The sequence below is a fragment of the Nicotiana tabacum genome, chromosome 14, assembly GCF_000715075.1.
Source record: "Nicotiana tabacum cultivar K326 chromosome 14, ASM71507v2, whole genome shotgun sequence".
Lineage (NCBI taxonomy): Eukaryota > Viridiplantae > Streptophyta > Magnoliopsida > Solanales > Solanaceae > Nicotiana > Nicotiana tabacum.
Window position 1 is genome coordinate 59668783 of NC_134093.1, and position 18595 is coordinate 59687377.

At 41.0% G+C, this 18595-nt stretch overlaps 1 protein-coding gene across 5 annotated transcripts in view; it reads left to right on the forward strand.

The window, feature by feature from the left end:
* The first annotated feature begins 620 nt into the window (after positions 1–620).
* LOC107792520 (E3 ubiquitin-protein ligase UPL6) overlaps positions 621–18595 on the forward strand; it is a 76437-nt gene continuing 58462 nt past the window's right edge. For 2 of the 5 annotated variants that reach the window (XR_012698675.1, XM_075229591.1), the window contains exons 1-3: positions 629–967; positions 7183–7280; positions 7466–7593. Coding sequence is in view for 3 of the 5 variants with exons in the window: in XM_075229591.1 (XP_075085692.1) it covers positions 809–967; positions 7183–7280; positions 7466–7593 (385 nt within the window). In the remaining 2 variants the exon portion in view is untranslated. Of the gene's footprint in view, positions 968–7182; positions 7281–7464; positions 7594–18595 lie in introns of those variants that run through there. The other 3 variants (XM_075229589.1, XM_075229590.1, XM_075229592.1) reach the window with 3 other exon arrangements.

Here is an 18595-nt window from a genome sequence, read left to right on the forward strand (position 1 = left end):
AATAGTTTATACATCTAACAAAATTAATTAAATTGATCACTTTTGGAGGTTTAGAAATCATTTAAATTTAAGTACTATAGTAAACAACAAACAATAATATACCTAGTGTAATTTCGTAAAGTGGGGGAAAAGTAGGGAAATTTAAGTACTATAGTGATGTAATAGTATTAAATTTTTTTATTTTTAAATGATTAATGTATTTTTCCACGCGAATTGCTTTTTTTTCTTCTTATGTATAATTTTCTCATTAATTTATTTTTTTATATAAATAATTGATTAGACATCTCTGTTCCATCATTAACGTGCAACATACGTTTATAACATAGTAACCGATTTGACCAAGCTTCATTTAGCCAAAAGTATGTTTTTTGGACAAACACGTTTGCTAAACGGTATAGTGTTTGGCCAAGTCTTTAGAAGGAAAAAAAATAAACAGTTTTTGAGAAACAGAAAAAAAATAACTTTTTTTTAAAATATTTTTTTTTAAAAAATACTTTAAAAAAATAATAATTAAAAAGACCTTTTAAAAACTTGTCCAAACATTAATTGCTCAAAAAAAAAAAAAAACCAAAGACAAACGGCTTCTATCTCAAAAGTACTTTGTTTGCTATTAATTACGATTTTTTCTGTATTGCCATAATTCTCATTCCCAAGTTTAAAGAAAAGAACCATAGGTTCCCGAGTCCGCTTTCTTTTCTTGCTGCTACTATTTCCAATCAGTTGAACAAATTCTGGATTCATCAATCATCGGCCACAGGGAATTTTAGGGCCGATTTTTTTTTTTTGTGAATTTGAAGAAAAAGAAATTATGTTTTTCTCTGGTGATCCTTCGACGAGGAAGCGGGTCGATTTGGGTGGGCGCAGCTCCAAGGAACGTGACCGACAGAAGCTTCTGGAACAGACTCGTTTAGAGCGGAATCGTCGCCTCTGGTTGCGTCAGCAGAACTGTGCTGCCATCAAAATTCAGGTTTCTTTTCTGCTATTGTTTCTCCTTTTTTTTTCTTTGTTGGGTTTGAGAAAAGTTGGGTTTGAGAAAAGTTTTAATGTGGGTGTATCTCGGGGGGCGGTCAAAATTTGACGTTTTACCCAATAGTTAAAGTTTGGCAACTAATTTAGGATTGAGGCATTGTTGGTTGAGTGATATATTGATACTCAACTCAACTAGTTCGAGACAGTTGATTGATTGATATATTGATAAACCAATAACTTAGAAGTTTACTTTTACTTTAGGTTGGAGTTGTGTATGGTAAGATGTCTTTCTTTGAATCGAATGATGTATTACTGGTGCTTGCCGAGACTATGTATTACAATTCTGCTTTATTATTGTGAGTAAAAGCATGTATGAGTAGAATTGGTGGCAACACCATGTCAGTGTTTTTCAAGTAATATTTCTCATTTAATGCACAATAGAAGCAAAAAATTCGTATAAGCAATGGGATTAGGTGTAGTTATATTAGACTTACATTATTTAATTCTAGTTAGAGTGTGGTACGGAGCAGCAACAACAACAACAACAACAATAACAACATACCCAATATAATCTCACATAGTGGTGTCTGTGGAGGGTAGTTGCGTCATGTCTTGCCTAATCACCTCTCCCCAATTTCTTCTTCAGCCTACCTCTACCTTTCCTTAGGCCCTCCAATGTCAACCTCTCACATCTCCTTACCGGGGCGTCTGTGCTTCTTCTCCTCATATGTCCAAACCATCTAAGCCTCGCTTCCCGCATCTTGTCCTCAATGGGGGCCACACCTACCTTGTCCCGAATAACTTCATTCCTAATCCTATCTAACCTGGTGTGCCCTCACATCCATCTCAATATTCTCATCTCTGCTATTTTCATCTTCTGGACATGAGAGCTCTTGACTGGCCAACACTCATCGGTCTGACCACCACTCTATAAAACTTATCTTTAAGCTTTGGTGGCACCTTCTTGTCACACAAAATACTAGAAGCAAGTCTCAATTTCATCCATCCCGCCTCAATTGGATGTGTGACATCTTCGTCAATCTCTCCATCTCCGGTATAATAGACCCAAGGTACTTAAAACTTTCTCTCCTAGGGATGACTTGTAAATCTAGCCTTATCTCCTCTTTCACTCCCGAGTCGCACCACTGAACTTACACTCTAAGTATTCTATCTTGGTGATCCTGCCCAATCAGCATCTGAGTATCCAACGATCTGCTCATGGCATCGATCTTCAAACAATAATCCTTTGCATGGAGCTGATTTTATATACCGAAGAATGCGAACAACTGCATCCCAATGACAATCCATAAACCGACTCAACACTCACAGGAAAGGAAATGTCAGGTCTAGTCATTGTGAGGCAATTTAATTTACCAACCAACCGCCTATATCTTGCAGGATCGCTAAGCGGCTCCCTTTGTCCTGGCAGAAGTTTAGAATTCAGATCCATAAGATTGTCAATAGGTCGTAGACCTGTCATTCCTGCCTCCTCAAGAATGTTTAAGGCATACTTCTGTTGTGAGATCACAATACCTGAGCTGGACTGAGCGACCTCAATACCCAGAAAATACTTTAATCTGCCCAAATCCTTTGTCTGAAAGTGCTGGAAGATATGTTACTTCAACTTAGTAATACCATCCTGATCATTGCCGGTAATAACAATATCGTCAACATAAACCACCAGATAAATACAGAGATTTGAAGCAGAATACCGATAAAACACAGAGTGATCAGCTTCACTACGAGTCATGCCAAACTCCTGAATAACTGTGCTCAACTTACCAAACCAGGCTCGCGGAGACTGCTTCAGACCATAGAGTGACCGGCGCGACTGACATACAAGGCCACTAGACTTCGCCTGAGCAACAAAATTAGGTGGTTGCTCCATATAAACTTCATCCTCAAGATCACCGTGAAAAAAAATATTCTTAATGTCCAACTGATAGAGAGGCCAATGGCGAACAATAGCCATGGATAGAAAAAGGCGGACTGATGCTATTTTAGCCACGGGAGAGAAAGTATCACTGTAATCGAGTCAAAATATCTGAGTATACGCTTTGTCAACAAGACGAGCCTTAAGTCGATCAACCTTGCCATTTGGACCAACTTTGACTGCATACACCCAACGAGAACCAACAATAGATTTTCCTGAAGAAAGAGGAACAAACTCCCAAGTATCACTGGTATGTAAAGTAGACATCTCGTCAATCATAGCCTGTCGCCAGTGTTGTGAAGAGCGTGAAGCTAGGAAAAGCGACAAGCCCGTTTTCGCTTAAAGCGAGAAGCAGACCGCTCGCTTTTTTGAAGTGAAGCGGAATTTAAAAAAAAAAATTAAAATAAGTACTGCATAGACAACACATGTAACTGTAAGCAAATGTTCAATACTTCAATGTAAAAATTAAAGAGTAAGATCAATTAAAGCACAAAATGAGCATCCTATTCTTCTACAAGATTGTCAAATTCTTGTATTCCACTATCATTATTATATTGCTCGTCATCTTCTTCAACTTCTTCTTCTTCATCAACTAGGGACAAAGAAGCTGCTTCTTTTCCCTTCCTCTGTGAGCTTGAAGTTGAGGTACTCCCCCTCAAACCATAAATCCTCTCCCCAATTCCACGCGCCTCCGCAACATCACCCCAAGTGAAATCAAAAGTTTCCTCAAATACTTCTTCATCTGCATGATCTTCCGCGACTCCCGTTAGCCATTCATTAGTATCATCGATGTTGTCCAAACTAATTGGATCAATTACATTGCGAGCGTTGTAACGACGCCTCAATGTTCTATTGTACTTAATGAAGACTAGATCATTGAGACGCTTCAAGGTTAGTTTGTTCCTCTTTTTGGTATGAATATGCAAATAATAAGTAATTAGTAAGATTAGGACAATTGAGATATAATTTAATTATCTCAATATACTAAATCTTTCTTCTTAGTTCTTACAAGTTCAAACACGCTCCAATTCCTTTCACACCCGGATGAGCTACACGTTAGACTTAGAACCTTGATGGCAAACTTTTGTAATTCTGGAGTGGAATGGCCATATTGCTTCCACCATTCATATGTACCGAGCTTGTTACATATGTAACTAATACGAGGACCATCGAGGGACTTGGTGAAAATATCTGCAAGTTGATCATTCAACATACAAGGCCACTAAACTCCCCTTGAGCAACAAAACCAGGTGGTTGCTGATGAACAGAAGTTGGCCAAAAATTCATAGGAAAAATTTGAAAATAGTGAGACTAAGCCGAATTCCACACTACATAATAGGTTCTAAAACACCACCAGAAAACAAAAACTTTTCTGAAAATTACTTTTCACGCCGGAAAGTACTGTCCACACCGGAAAAAGTGCACTGTTCATGTCAGGAAATTTTTTTTAAAAGTTGTCAGAATTTGATGTAACTTATATGGGTAGGCTCGAAATCATTGGACGAGTAAGTTGTCCTGAAGAAGTTTTGTCAAAAAGTGGCCGGAATAGCTCACACGTGCCGGAAAAGTTATTGTAGGGGTTCCGACGGCGCGTGAAGGACTTTCTGCCGGAGCAATTGACTGGGGTTTTGTCGCCTGACTTTTCCGAACAAGACTTTTCCGAACAAGATGGTAGTGTTGGTTTTCGCACAACAGTTACCGATGAGGAGATAACGCAAATCAATCTTGAGTTGTCAACCGGAAAGACGCGACTGACTTTTCTGTTCCGATGGGACTGGAATTTCTAGGGTTTGGTCGCACAAGGGTTCGGATCTGATGGTGGTACTGGTATATGCACAGTACCACTATAGCAGTGATGAACCCTGGGAATAAGACGAAGTTGCTGGAAAATTGCACAACAATGAGATTTTTCTTCCCGGATGTCGCTGGAATGACGCACAACGATATTCTCACTGTAGTTCTGATACCATTTTGAGAATGCATGGGAGAAAAGTTTATTTTAACAATGATACAATGAGCCCTATATATAATACATATTCTATTCCTACTACATATGGGACTAGGACATATTCTATTCCTACTACATATGGGACTAGGACATATTCTACTCCTACTACATATGGGACTAGGACTATTTACACATAACTATCTAACAGAGCTTCTTCCATCATGATTTCCCTATTCTCGGAAAGTCTTGGCGTTAAAACCTCATGTTCTCAAACTGTAACAGTGATGAGCCCTGGCATTCCTCCGCTATCAAGAATTAAGGGATAGTGATCTGATATTGGCCTCGATTGAGTTCTCCGCATAGACTCGTGATGCTTCTCTTCCCATTCTGTAGAGATAATGATTCTATCCAATTTGGGCTCACATCTATTTCTCAAAGTTATTTTGCTCATGACAAAGTAAAGTCTATAATTCCAATCTTCATTAATACAGTCTAGAAGTCACCTGGAGTGTCTCATTTTCCATTTGCTATTACATCAGCATACCCATTTAAGTCAAATCCCGTAAGAGGTCATTTCCAATACACCTCAAACAACTACTGCTAGAGTTCCATTGTATTTGTCCAGAATTCCAGAAGCCAAGACACCTTAAAATAACTCTTGTTGGCATGCTGAGATGTATGTGTCAGAGTATCAGTGAAGCATCTCCAGAGTTTCTAATATCCTTTTGTTTTATATTATTTGCCCACCATAGTTAAGAAACTATTGTATTCAACAGTTCTAACATTTTGCTCCCCTTAAACATTTCAAGTTTGCTCTGGTTTCTTCATCACACCCTTCACTACCATACTAGGTCTTGATTCTCATTGGCGTGTTGGGAGGTTTTTATTTTAACTGCATACCCCTCCTTCCTTGGATCCTTCCCCTCTCTTTACTTCTCATTTTATAATTCACCTTGAAGACTACTCTTCTCAGTTCAGCCTCCTTTTTCGCAAGTTCTTGTTGCTTTTCTACTTCATGGTCACCTCCCAGTCAGCCTACCTGCTCGCAATTCTATGTCCTTAGGTCTATGCTTTCAACTCAAAACCTTTGTACCAGACCACAAAGTTTTTGAAAGCTAATGCTTTCTTTGGCCCGTACGGAACATCCTGGAAGAGCAATTCTGATATTACCTTCTTCATTGGGCTCATTACTCAGATTGTCATTAACGATATGATAATTCGATACCCATAGACTAGTCCTTTCATACTCTTAAAAAAAAGAACTAGTCACTACGTAGATATTGGATAGTAAAGAAGAGTTTTAATTTGTATAGTAGCTCCAAAATCTAGTAGTTAACCAAGAAATTATTTGTTGACTTGAGTTAGAAGATTCCCCCTTACAAACTAGCTAAACTGAAGGGAGGGAGTATAAAGGGCAGCCCGGTGCACTAAGCTCCCGCTATGCGCGGGGTTCGGGGAAGGGCCGGACCACAAGGGTTTATTGTACGCAGCCTTACCCTACATTTCTGCTAGAGGCTGTTTCCACTTTCCACAGTAATCAGGTTTGGTAGAAGAATACAACATGTAATCAGGTCTGGTTATGTGTTTGTATGCTTTAGAAGCAGTAAAACTGGAGCCCTAAGATCTAGACCACTGCATAATTAGTTGTATCTTAAATGCGTGTCAGAAAACGTGTCATTCGGTATTTGAAATCATTGTATGGAATCACAAATGATGGAATTTCCTCCTTTTTTATCAAGTATATTTTTATTGATAATGAGAAAGCTCCCATATACAAGACACATACCAAAAAAGTTGGCTTTCACCCCGGAGACACATACCAAAAAGTAGAGAACCTACGTAAAGATATGATTCTATACAAAATATACCTAGTGTTCTCTACAAATAGGAATTTCAGTATTGCACCAAAAAGACATTAAAAACAGGAGGCTATTCCTCAGATGTACACAAATCCTTTGTAGGAAAGATTAGATCTACAGAAGTGCTTTTTCTTTCACCAGACAAATTGTCATATGCCTCAAATGCTTGTTTTGTCACTTCTCCCTGGTAAGCTCACATGCTCAAGTTTCAACCTTTAAGTTTTAGGCCCTTAGTTGCTCTTGCCAATAATAGCGAGAGAAATGACAGAGGACTTCTTCAAGGACCATCTTGACATGTTATTTGCAAGTTCACGCTTGGTCTTGTACTTTCTCTATCTTTATGTGCCTGTATCTTCTATTTTTGCTTTATTTGACTCAAGATCGTTTGGATATGTGTTGGTAATCTCTCTTGATAGAATCATCTAGGACTTGTTGCTTTCTTTTGTTTTGACTTGTCGAAGTACTAAATACAGAAATGCTTCAGAGGTAGAAAGGAGGTGGAAGCTGAGTGTTCTAAAGTTCGCGAGAGTTTCTTAAAAACTTATGGGGATCGCTGCCACCGTGTTGACAGGTTTGCTTATATGGCTTTTATGTTATCTTGAGTATTTTGCTTTAGATGCAATGTCCTTCCCCCTGTTGGGTCATGTAATTGGGTACTTTGATAATTTCTTTACGCTTATCCCATGAAGTTGTATGAGTTTCTTTCCAGAATCTTTTGGGGATTAGCCTTTTATTTTTTTTGCTCATGTTTCTCAGGCAATGTTTCGGTCCAGATTCAGATTTTCTGTGTCAGCTACTTTTCTTTTTCAATCCAACATACAGTACTGATGTTTCTATCCTCGTGGAGACATGCCGATCGCTACTGGAGATTGTTCGAGATAGCGGTTTGTTCCTCTTATTGTGTAATTTCATGTAGACCGTAATTTATGTAGCTGCATATTGAGTGACTTCATTTATCTTTGTTAGATAATTATGTAAATAATATGAATTAGTCCTAGTCCCACATAGAATAGGAGTATGATATGTATTGTATAAATAGGGCACATTGTATTATAATTAAATTAAATGATCAATAATATTTTCTCCCGTGCTTTCTCACATGGTATCAGAGCATTAGTGAGAAAAGATCGTTGTGCGTCATTCCAGCGTTAACCGGGAAAAAAGAACTTAGTCATCGTGCAATTTTTCGGGTGACCTAAGGCCTGTCTACGTGAAAGTCACTTTCTGTCAGTATTGTGCAAAAACCAACACCACCACGAGGTAGATCACCCTCCGGCGACCAACCCCTGAAAATTTCTTCGGCAGAAAAGCTGCCACGCGCCGGCAACAAAAACTTTTCCGGCGAGGGTTCTGACCCACGCGCCAGCGCGTGAGCCACTTTCTAGCCATTTTTTCGAGAAACTTATTCAGGACAGTCTGCGCTCCTCACAATTCAGAGCCTACCCATCTAATTCAAATCAAATTCCGACCACTTTTATATTTTTCCGGCGTGAACAATGATTTTTCCGGCATGAACAGTAATTCCTAGAAAATTTATGCTTTTTCCGGCGTAAACATTATAATGGCATTCGTATCAGAAGCCTTTGACTCACAGTCCGTTGGATCCAATGCAATCCATATGGTTTCTTTACCGGATTATATTGAGTTCCTTCATTATAAAGCATGTAAACAGACATCTTCAGGGATAACTTCCGTTGTTCAAACAGATAGTAGCGTAACTTATGTCTCCCAATCTTCTACCTCTGAGTTTTGGGTCATTGATTCAGGTGCATCTGATCATATTTCTGGTAACAAATCTCTTTTCACTACTATTTCATGTTCTCAATCTCTCCCAACAGTCACAATGGCCAACGGGTCTCAAACCATGGCAATTGGAATAGGTCAAGCAAGTCCACTTCCTTCCTTACCTTTAGATTCAGTTCTTTATGTTCCCGATAGTCCTTTTAATCTCATAACCGTTAGTCGCTTAACCAAATCACTTAAATGCTCTATTTTATTTCTTGACGACCTTGTTTTTATACAGGAACGCAATACAGGGCGGATCATTGGTACCGGACGTGAATCAGATGAACTTTATTACCTTATCCTTGCAAAATCACATGGACTCACATCTTGTCTTCCTTCAACAACTTGTCCTGTTATTGATTCACCAGATTTATTACATAAACGGTTGGGACATCCCAGTTTGTCAAAACTTCAGAAAATGGTACCTGGCTTATCTCACTTATCCACTCTAGAGTGTGAGTCATGTCAGCTCGGTAAGCATACCCACTCCCATTTCCCTCGGCGTCTTGATAATCGAGCAGAGTCACCCTTTACTTTAGTCCATTCAAATGTTTGGGGTCCTAGTCGGGTTAGTTTTACCTTGGGATTCCGCTACTTTGTCAGTTTTATTGATGATTATTCCAGGTGCACTTGGATATTTTTGATGAAAAGTCGATCTGAGTCATTTTCTATTTTCCAGACCTTCCACGCTGAAATTCAAAATCAGTTTGGGGTTTCTTTCCGCACATTTCGTAGTGATAATACCCTAGAGTATTTGTCTTCCCCATTTCAGCAGTTTATGAACTCTCATGGGATTATTCATCAAATATCTTGTCTGTACACATCCCAACAAAATGGGGTAGCTGAAAGAAAGAATAGACATTTTATTGAAACAACTCGTACCCTACTCATACAATCTCATGTTCGATTGCGTTTTTGGGGGGATGCAATTCTTACATCTTGTTATCTTATTAATCGTATGTCATCTTCAGCCATCCAGAATCAAGTTCCATTCTCTATCTTGTTTCCCCACTTACTTTTGTTCTCTCTTCCACCCTGTGTCTTTGGGAGCACGTGTTTTGTTCATAACCTTATTCCAGGAAAAGATAAGTTAGCTCCTCGTGCTCTTAAGTGCGTATTTTTAGGTTACTCGAGAACGCAAAAGGGATATCGATGCTATTCTCCTGACCTCCAGCGATACCTTATGTCTGCTGATGTTACCTTCTTTGAAACCCAATCATACTTCACAGGTCCAGGTAATCACTTAGATATTTCTGAGGTGCTACCATTTCCATCTTTTTGGAGATTCAGTCACTGTCTCCCATTCATCTTCCTCTATAACTCCAGCTTCACCACCTACAGCTCCAGTTGCAGCTCCACCACCTATAGCTCCAGTTCCACCACATATAGCTCCAATTCTACCATCTAGTCCAGTTCAACCTTCTACAGCTCCACCACTCCTGACTTTTCATCGTCGTCCGTGCCCAACATCAATACTGCGGACTTGTCTCCTCTTAGTCAACCGATTGCACTACGGAAAGGTATACGGTCCACACTTAATCCTAATCCCCATTATGTCGGTTTAGGTTACCATCGTATGTCATCACCCCATTGTGCATTTGTATCATCTTTGTCCTCTGTTTCCATCTCTAAGTCTATAGGTGAAGCACTGTCTCATCCAGGTTGGTGACAAGCTATGATTGACGAGATGTCTGCTTTACATACGAATGGTACTTGGGAGCTTGTTCCTCTTCCTTCGGGTAAATCGACTGTTGGTTGTCGTTGTGTGTATGCAGTCAAAGTGGGTCCAGATGGCCAGGTTGATCGACTTAAGGCTCGTCTTGTTGCCAAAGGGTATACTCAATATTTGGGCTCGATTACAGTGATACTTTCTCTCCCGTGGCTAAAATAGCATCAGTCCGCCTTTTTCTATCCATGGCTGCTGTTCGCCATTGGCCTTTCTATCAGTTGGACATTAAGAATGCTTTTCTCCACGGTGACCTTGAGGATGAGGTTTATATGGAGCAATCACCTGGTTTTGTTGCTCAGGGGGAGTCTAGTGGCCTTGTATGTCGGTTGCGTCGGTCCCTCTACGGTCTAAAGCAGTCTACTCGAGCCTGGTTTGGTAAGTTCAGCACAATTATTCAGGAGTTTGGCATGACTCGTAGTGAAGCTGATCACTCTGTGTTTTAGCAACCACCTGGTTTTGTTGCTCAGGGGAGTCTAGTGGCCTTGTATGTCGGTTGCGTCGGTCCCTCTATGGTCTAAAGCAGTCTCCTCGAGCCTGGTTTCGTAAGTTCATCACAATTATTCAGGAGTTTGGCATGACTCGTAGTGAAGCTGATCACTCTGTGTTTTATCGGCATTCTGCTTCAAATCTCAGTATTTATCTGGTGGTTTATGTTGATGATATTGTTATTACCGGCAATGACCAGGGTGGTATTGCTAAGTTGAAGCAGCATCTCTTTCAGCACTTTCAGACTAAGGATCTGGGCATATTAAAGTATGTTCTAGGTATTGAGGTTGCTCAGTCTTGCTCAGGTATTGTAATTTCACAACGTAAGTATGCCTTAGACATTCTTGAGAAGACAGGAATGACAGGCTGTAGGCCTGCTGACACTCACTCATATGGATCCGAATTCTAAACTTCTACCGGGACGGGGGAGCCGCTTAGCGATCCTGCAAGATATAGGCGGCTGGTTGGTAAATTAAATTATCTCACAGTGACTAGACCTGACATTTCCTTTCCTGTGAGTGTGGTAAGTCAGTTCCTGGATTCTCTTTCTTCGATATATAAAATCAGCTTCAGGCAAAGGATTATTGTTAGAAGATCGAGGTCATGAGCAAATTGTTGGGTACTCAGATGCTGACTGGGCAGGATCACCTTCTGATAGACGTTCTACTTCTGGATATTGTATTTTAGTAGGAGGTAATTTGGTGTCTTGGAAGAGCAAGAAATAGAATTTGGTTGCTCGGTCAAGTGCAGAAGCAGAATATCGAGCAATGGCTGTGGCAACGTGTGAGCTAGTTTGGATCAAACATTTGCTTAATTAGTTGAAATTTGGTGAGATCAGCAAGATGGAACTTGTGTGTGATAATCAAGCTGCCCTTCATATTGCATCAAATCCGGTATTCCATGAGAGAACTAAACGCATTGAGATTGACTGTCACTTCGTCAGAGAAAAGATACTCAGGAGATATTGCTACAAAGTTTGTGAAGTCGAACGATCAGCTTGCAGATATTTTCACCAAGTCCCTTACTGGTCCTCGTATTAGTTATATATGTTACAAGCTCGGTACATATGATTTGTATGCACCGGCTTGAGGGGGAGTGTTAGATAATTATGTAAATAATATAATTAGTCCTAGGCCCACATAGAATAGTAGTATGATATGTATTGTATAAATAGGACACACATTGTATTATAATTAAATTAAAAGATCAATAATATTTTCTCCCGTGCTTTCTCACAATCTTGATTCTGAAGCTCTTTGTTTCCTGTTTGATTCTGGTTTTGTCCACCAATTAGAGATGATTCATGTGTGGCTTTATGAGGGTACGCAGACTTTACCCCTACCTTGTGAAGGTACAAAGTCTGTTTCCAATAGACCCTCGGCTCAAGAAAAGCATGTAAAGAGAAGCAACGACGATAATCAAATAATAAAATAACCGAAGCAAAAGAAACGTTGTCTGATTTTTCTCCCCGCCTTTGACCCCAAGTTCTTCATAGAAGCGTTGACGCTGCCGTTTTTTGCCGCCGTGCCTGCTAACTTCGCCACCTTATACCCCTCTCTATGTGTCCGCTTATCCTCCCGTCGTTGCTTTCCACTAACCTCATGTAAGCAACCTTCTTGGCTTCCACTTTTCTTTGGACCTCTACGTTCCACCACTAATCCCCCGATGATCACCATCGTTACCCCTCGAGGCCCCTAGCACATCTCTAGTGGCTTCTCTAATGCAACTAGCTGTCCTCTCCCACATACTGTTTGCATCCCCACTACTCCTTCTAGCCCCATCGCCATCAACTTCTCCCCCAACTCCTATCTCTGGTAGTGGTCAAGCCACCCAATTTGATCCTCGGGCCTGACGCACAAGGCCTTCTTATGCCTCTTCCTCTTAATTTTCAAATCCATCGCCAAGAGCTTATGTTGGGTAGTTAGATTCTCACTCGGGATAACTTTGCAATCCTTAAAGAGAACTCTATCAGCCTTCCTAAGCAGTAAGTAATCAATCTGAGTCCTAGCCACCGAACTATGGAAGGTTACCAAGTGCTCCTCCCTCTTCGAGAAACTCGAATTAGCTATCACCCACTCAAAAGTCACCGCGAAATCCAGAAGGCAAACTCCACCTTCGTTTCTATCCCCAAAGCCAAAACCTCTATGGGCCGCATCATAAACCCCCTGTAGTAGTGCCTATGTGACCATTGAAGTTCCCTCATATGAATAGCTTCTTAGTTTGTAGTATACCTCTCACAACCTCATCCAAATCCTCCCAAAAACGCTTCTTGACCTCCTCTCCTAAGCCCGCTTGAGGTGCGTAAGCACTAATTATGCTCAAAGTAAGCCCTCCAATGACTAACTTAATCATCATCATCCTGTCGTTTACCCTCCTAACCTCTACCACCTGCTCCCTAAGTTCTCTATCAACTAGAATGCCTACTCCAATCCTTTTCCTCGAACCTCCCGAGTACCACAACTTAAACCCATCTACATCCCGTGCCTTAGTCCCTACCCATTTGGTTTCTTGGACACAAGCTATATTAATCTTTCTTTTCTTGAGAATCTTTACCAACTCTATATACTTTCCCGTCAATGTCCCGATGTTCCAAGACCCAACTCTCAACCTAGAAGCTCCCTTAACCCACTTGCTACTCCTTACCCTCCCCCCAATCCCAACCGAGGACATGACCTTAGTCTACCATCACTCACTAGAGCCACTACAATGAATATAAACTAAGTAGGGTATACCAAAAATGTCAATAAAACAAGCAACAATAGTAGAGTTAAAGCAAGGCAAGTGCGACTAGGAACAAGACTATACTGGCAAGCACAATGTGATTTTAAAGAGCACAAGAATCAATATTAAAGGACAGGCAAGCAAATAATAAAAGATATACCAAATATTGAGAACACAACAAGGAGCAAAACAAATGGAACCCAAGGGATATTAAGGAACACAAAACCGCATTAGGGGACACAATACAGCAAAGCAAAAGGAACGGTAGAACCTGGTTTGTATGCGAAGGAGTTCCAGTCGCCGGAAATAATGGACCTTGTCGGGAAGCTGACCGGAGTTACTGGATCGCGCCGGAAATCGATCGGCCCTATCCCATGTGCGTCGGTGTGACAGCACAGACCCCCCCACACACCAAAAGAGGGTGAAAGAGGGAGAGAGAGAGAGGCGGAGAGGAAAAAGAAACTGGGTGGTGTGACTGTAGACGACGCTGGTACGGTCGCGGGCAGTGGGGGCAGTACGTGTAGCGATTGGAAGAAAAAGAAAGAAAAAGAAGAGGAGGGGAGAGAAGAGGAGAGTGATGGATGAGAGGAGGGAGAAGGGATAGAGGGAAAACCTACCTGTGGGTGGGTGGTGGTCGCCGGCTGTAGAGTTACCGTTAGCGAAACGAAGAGAGAGAGAGAGAGAGAGAGAGAGAGAGAGTGTGTGTGGCTGAGAGAGAGAGAGGGTGAGAGAGAGACCTTTAGGCCAAAACTCGTAAAGACAAATATTATCACTTCACATCATATGGGTTAAAAGACCTACTAAACTCATATGACTATTTTCAAATTCTAGAATTCAAGCTGCATCACTGCAAATGAATGCTTGCTTAAAAATGTTTTGGGCTTTGATGTAATGTTGAATCATGTCTCCTTGTGTTGGTGCCATGGTTTTAGTAGTTCCTGATACTTAAGGTAATGAATGTCCTCTGTAATGTCGTTGAATTGTATTATTAGGTATCTCTTGCTTTCGTATTCCTGAGAATCTTTCAATCATGCGAAATAATTGATATCATTGTCGTCTAGTAAAAGTCAACTGCATGTTTAATGACTCAGCAAAATTTTTCTTTTGCCAGCTTTTATGGTAGTGTGGTACTGTGTCAAAATTCATTATTTATATTAAATATTTGATTCTTTTGAATTACACAATTGAGCTTGTTTCTTAAGTGCATGTTTTGTGCATAGCATCTGCTTGTTCAAGTTTAACTGCGTTACAAAGACTATTTTTTTTTGTTGAGAATGGTAACTTGTATATATATTAAATAAGACTAAAAGACAGCACAAAAGCAGTGCCAAGTTATATTTACAAAAAGAGCAGACCCCAGCTATGTTAACCTAGGTTACAAAGCACCTGTCAAATCTACTAAAGATCTGCCTCCTCTACAAAAGCTTTCTTTACACCAGGAATGAAACAAAAGGAAATAATTCATTTTAATATTCTGTAATCTCCTTCCAGACTGTGCACCATTTGCAAGTATGAACCAATCTCCACCATTTCTTCTGTCTCACTATACCCCCATTGTAATTCCAACACGTCAACAGATCACAAGTGTTTTCTGGCATACTCCATTTTAGGCCTACAATATTGAAAAAAAGTTGCCATAGTTGGTCAGTGATAGGACAGTAAAGAAACAAATGGCTATTGGTTTCTGTAGCTGTACCACAAAGTGAGCATTTAGAGCATAAATGGAAGCTACTCCTTCTCAATTTATCTTGTGTTAGACATGCTTCTCTTGCCATTAACCATGAAAAACAGACCACCTTGAGAGATTTCTTAACTTTCCAGATTTGCCTCCGGGGCCAATGTTCTATATGCTGGTTTGAATTAGACGCAACAAGATAAGCAGATTTAACAGTGTAGGTCTCATCCCGTTTAGGTTCCAGTTCAGTGTATCTTCAGAATCACTGAAACCTTGAAAAACTTCCATGGTCTTGTAGAACTCCAAGCTTTCTCAAGCTCCCAGTCACTCAAAAACCTCCTGAAAATAACATTCCATCCTTGCTGTCCCCATGTTGTATCTAACCTTGCTTCTTTTGATGTTGCTATGTTGAACAGATCAAGGAATAATTCTCTAAGAGGACCATGTCCTAACCAATCCTCACTCCAAAAATTTTCCTTCCATTACCTACCTTGATGGTGGAATGAGCAGCCATAAAATTCCAGTGCAGTCAGATAGACTTCCAAACCTCAACCCCATAAGGACTGTTGCCAATGTTTGCGCACCAATGACCCTCTTGTCCATAGTTGTCATGACTGCCCTTCTCCACAAGGCATTAACCTCCAGATTATACCTCCATAGCCACTTCATAAGTAAGCTTTGGTTATGAGCTTTGAGGTTTCTGATGCCCAGACCTACATTGATTCTTTTGGTGATAAAAGAATTCCAGTTAACCAAGGGAATAGCTTTTTTTTTTTTCAACCTATGGTATTATCCTATGACATTTTTATGACATTAAATTAAAATACCATTCGTTATGTCATAAGATTATGGTATAACATTTTTATGACATTTTATGAAAAAATGACCTCTTTCTCCTCATAAGATTAAAAACCAGCGTGATAATAGACCCGCGAAGCAAAAGCATTTTTCCTAGCATTGAACCTTACTTCAAAGACAGTCTTTTTAAATTATTCTATTAGCATAGCATTAAGTGGTAAACATTTTACTCATTTTTTTTTTGATAAGGTAAATTGTATTAATCAAAAGGGAGAGAACTCCCGTATACACGAAGTATACCAAAAACGTAGATAGTTTACATCAGAACATGATTCTCTACAAAAGACGCTCAATCTTCTATACAAGTAGGGGCTAAATGAGTGCACCAAAAAGCGATCAAAGATAAAAGACTATTCTTAAGATATGAAAAAGGAGATTCAGTCTCCTCAAAAGCTCTCCTATTTCTCTCCCCCCATACTACTCACATGAGAGCTAACGGGGCGAACTTCCACGCCTTTTGCTTTCTTCTTCTATGGAAACCGGCCCAGCTATATAACATTTCCTTTACAGTGCTTGGCATCACCCATTGAACACCAAAAAGATTCAGGATTGCCCTCCACATAGCAGAGGACACAGGGCAATGCAACAAAAGGTGATCAACTTCTTCTCCTGAGCTTTTACACATGTAGCACCAACTAACAAGTGTAATTCCTCTCTTTCGGAGATTTTCAGCAGTCAAGATCACTCCCCTCGCCGCTAGCCATGCAAAAAAGCACACCTTCGTGGGCGCCCTAGGAATCCAGATCGAGGAGTATGGAAAAGTGGTCTCCTTTCTCACTAACATACTCAGGTAAAAGGACTTTACGGTGAACAAACCATCGCCACGCAAGCCCCATCTCCAAGAGTCGCAGGATGGCTGGGGCCTGTCTTGTCCATATAGCAGTGCCAACAAATCTTAGAGCTCCGCAATCTCCCAATCTTGCATGTTCCTTCTGAATGAGAGGTCCCACACTACCCCCGTTCATGCTACTTACGAATCTGTTGGACTATCAGTTCCTTCTGGTTTGAAACTCTGAAGACGTGGGGGAAGGAGACCCTCAGAGTATCCTCTCCACACCACCTATGATTCCAAAAGCTGATTCTCCTTCCATCTCCCACCCTGTAAGTGATGTTGCCACTGAATGCTTCCCAATTCTTCATGATGCTCCTCCACACGCCACACCCGAAAGGTGTTGTGATTGCCTTGGTCCTCCAACCCCCTCCTGTGGAATCGTACTTTTCTACTATGACCTCCCTCCATAGAGCATGCTCTTCTACCCCGAATCTCCACAACCACTTTCCCATTAAAGCTCTGTTAAATACCCTAAGATCTTTCACTCCAAGTCCACCCCACTTCTTTGGGGAAGTGACTGTCTGCCAATTCACTAGATGAAACTTTCTAGTTCCATCCGCCGCATCCCAAAGAAAGTTCCTTTGAAGTCGTTCCAGTTTTTCTGTGATGCTCACCGGTGCTTGCAACAGGGATAAGTAATAGGTGGGCATACTCGATAAAGTGCTTTTGATAAGCACTTCCTTACCTCCTTTTGACAAATACCGTTTCTGCCACCCTGCTAATCTTTTTTCAACCCGCTCGATCACTGGATTCCAAACCGTAGTATCCTTATATGAAGCGCCCAAAGGGAGGCCCAGGTAAGTAGTGGGAAGGGATCCCACCTTGCATCTGAGAACATAAGATAAGGCATTAATATTAGTAACCTCACCTACCGGGAAAATCTCACACTTGCCGATGTTGATTTTGAGTCCTGATACTAACTGAAACCACTGTAGGACCTGCTTCAGGTAGGTCAACTGATCCATATCGGCATCACAGAAAACCAGTGTGTCATCCGCAAAAAGCAAATGTGAGACTCTTCGGGCACTGAGCACCTCAATCGGAGCTGAGAATCCTCTCAAGAAGCCTCCGCCCGCCGCACGATCCATCATTTTGCTCAGAGCATCCATCACTAGAATGAATAACATGGGGGATAGGGGGTCACCTTGCCTGAGACCCCTGGAGCTGCCAAAGAAACCACACGGGCTACCATTAACCAGGACAGAGAATCTGACTGAGGAAATGCAGAACTTGATCCATCCCCTCCATCTTTCCCCAAACCCCATCCGCATCATAATGAAGTCCAGGAACTCCCAATTGACATGGTCGAAAGCCTTCTCAAGGTCCAACTTGCATAGTAAGCCGGGTTCTCTATTTTTTCTTCTGGAGTCTACAAGTTCATTTGCCACCAAAGGAGCATCCAGGATCTGCCTACCTTCCACAAACGCATTCTGGGAGGACAAAACAGTCATGTCAAGAACCTTCTTAAGTCTGTTGGAAAGCACTTTAGAAATAATCTTGTAAGTGCTCCCCACGAGACTAATAGGCCTGTATCTCTGATATAAGATGCACCTTCTTTCTTAGGCACAATAATAATAAAGGAAGCATTGATACTTCTCTCGAAAACATCATTCACATGGAAATATTCAATGGCTTCCATCAACTCCTCCTTGATGGTGTCCCAAAAGAGCTGAAAGAAAGCCAAGGAGAAACCATCAGGCCCGGGGGCCTTATCTCCAGCACAACTCGACACAGCCTCGTGCACCTCCTCCTCGAAAACCCTTTCTAGCCACTCGCTGTCTCCCTCCCCTATATGGTTGA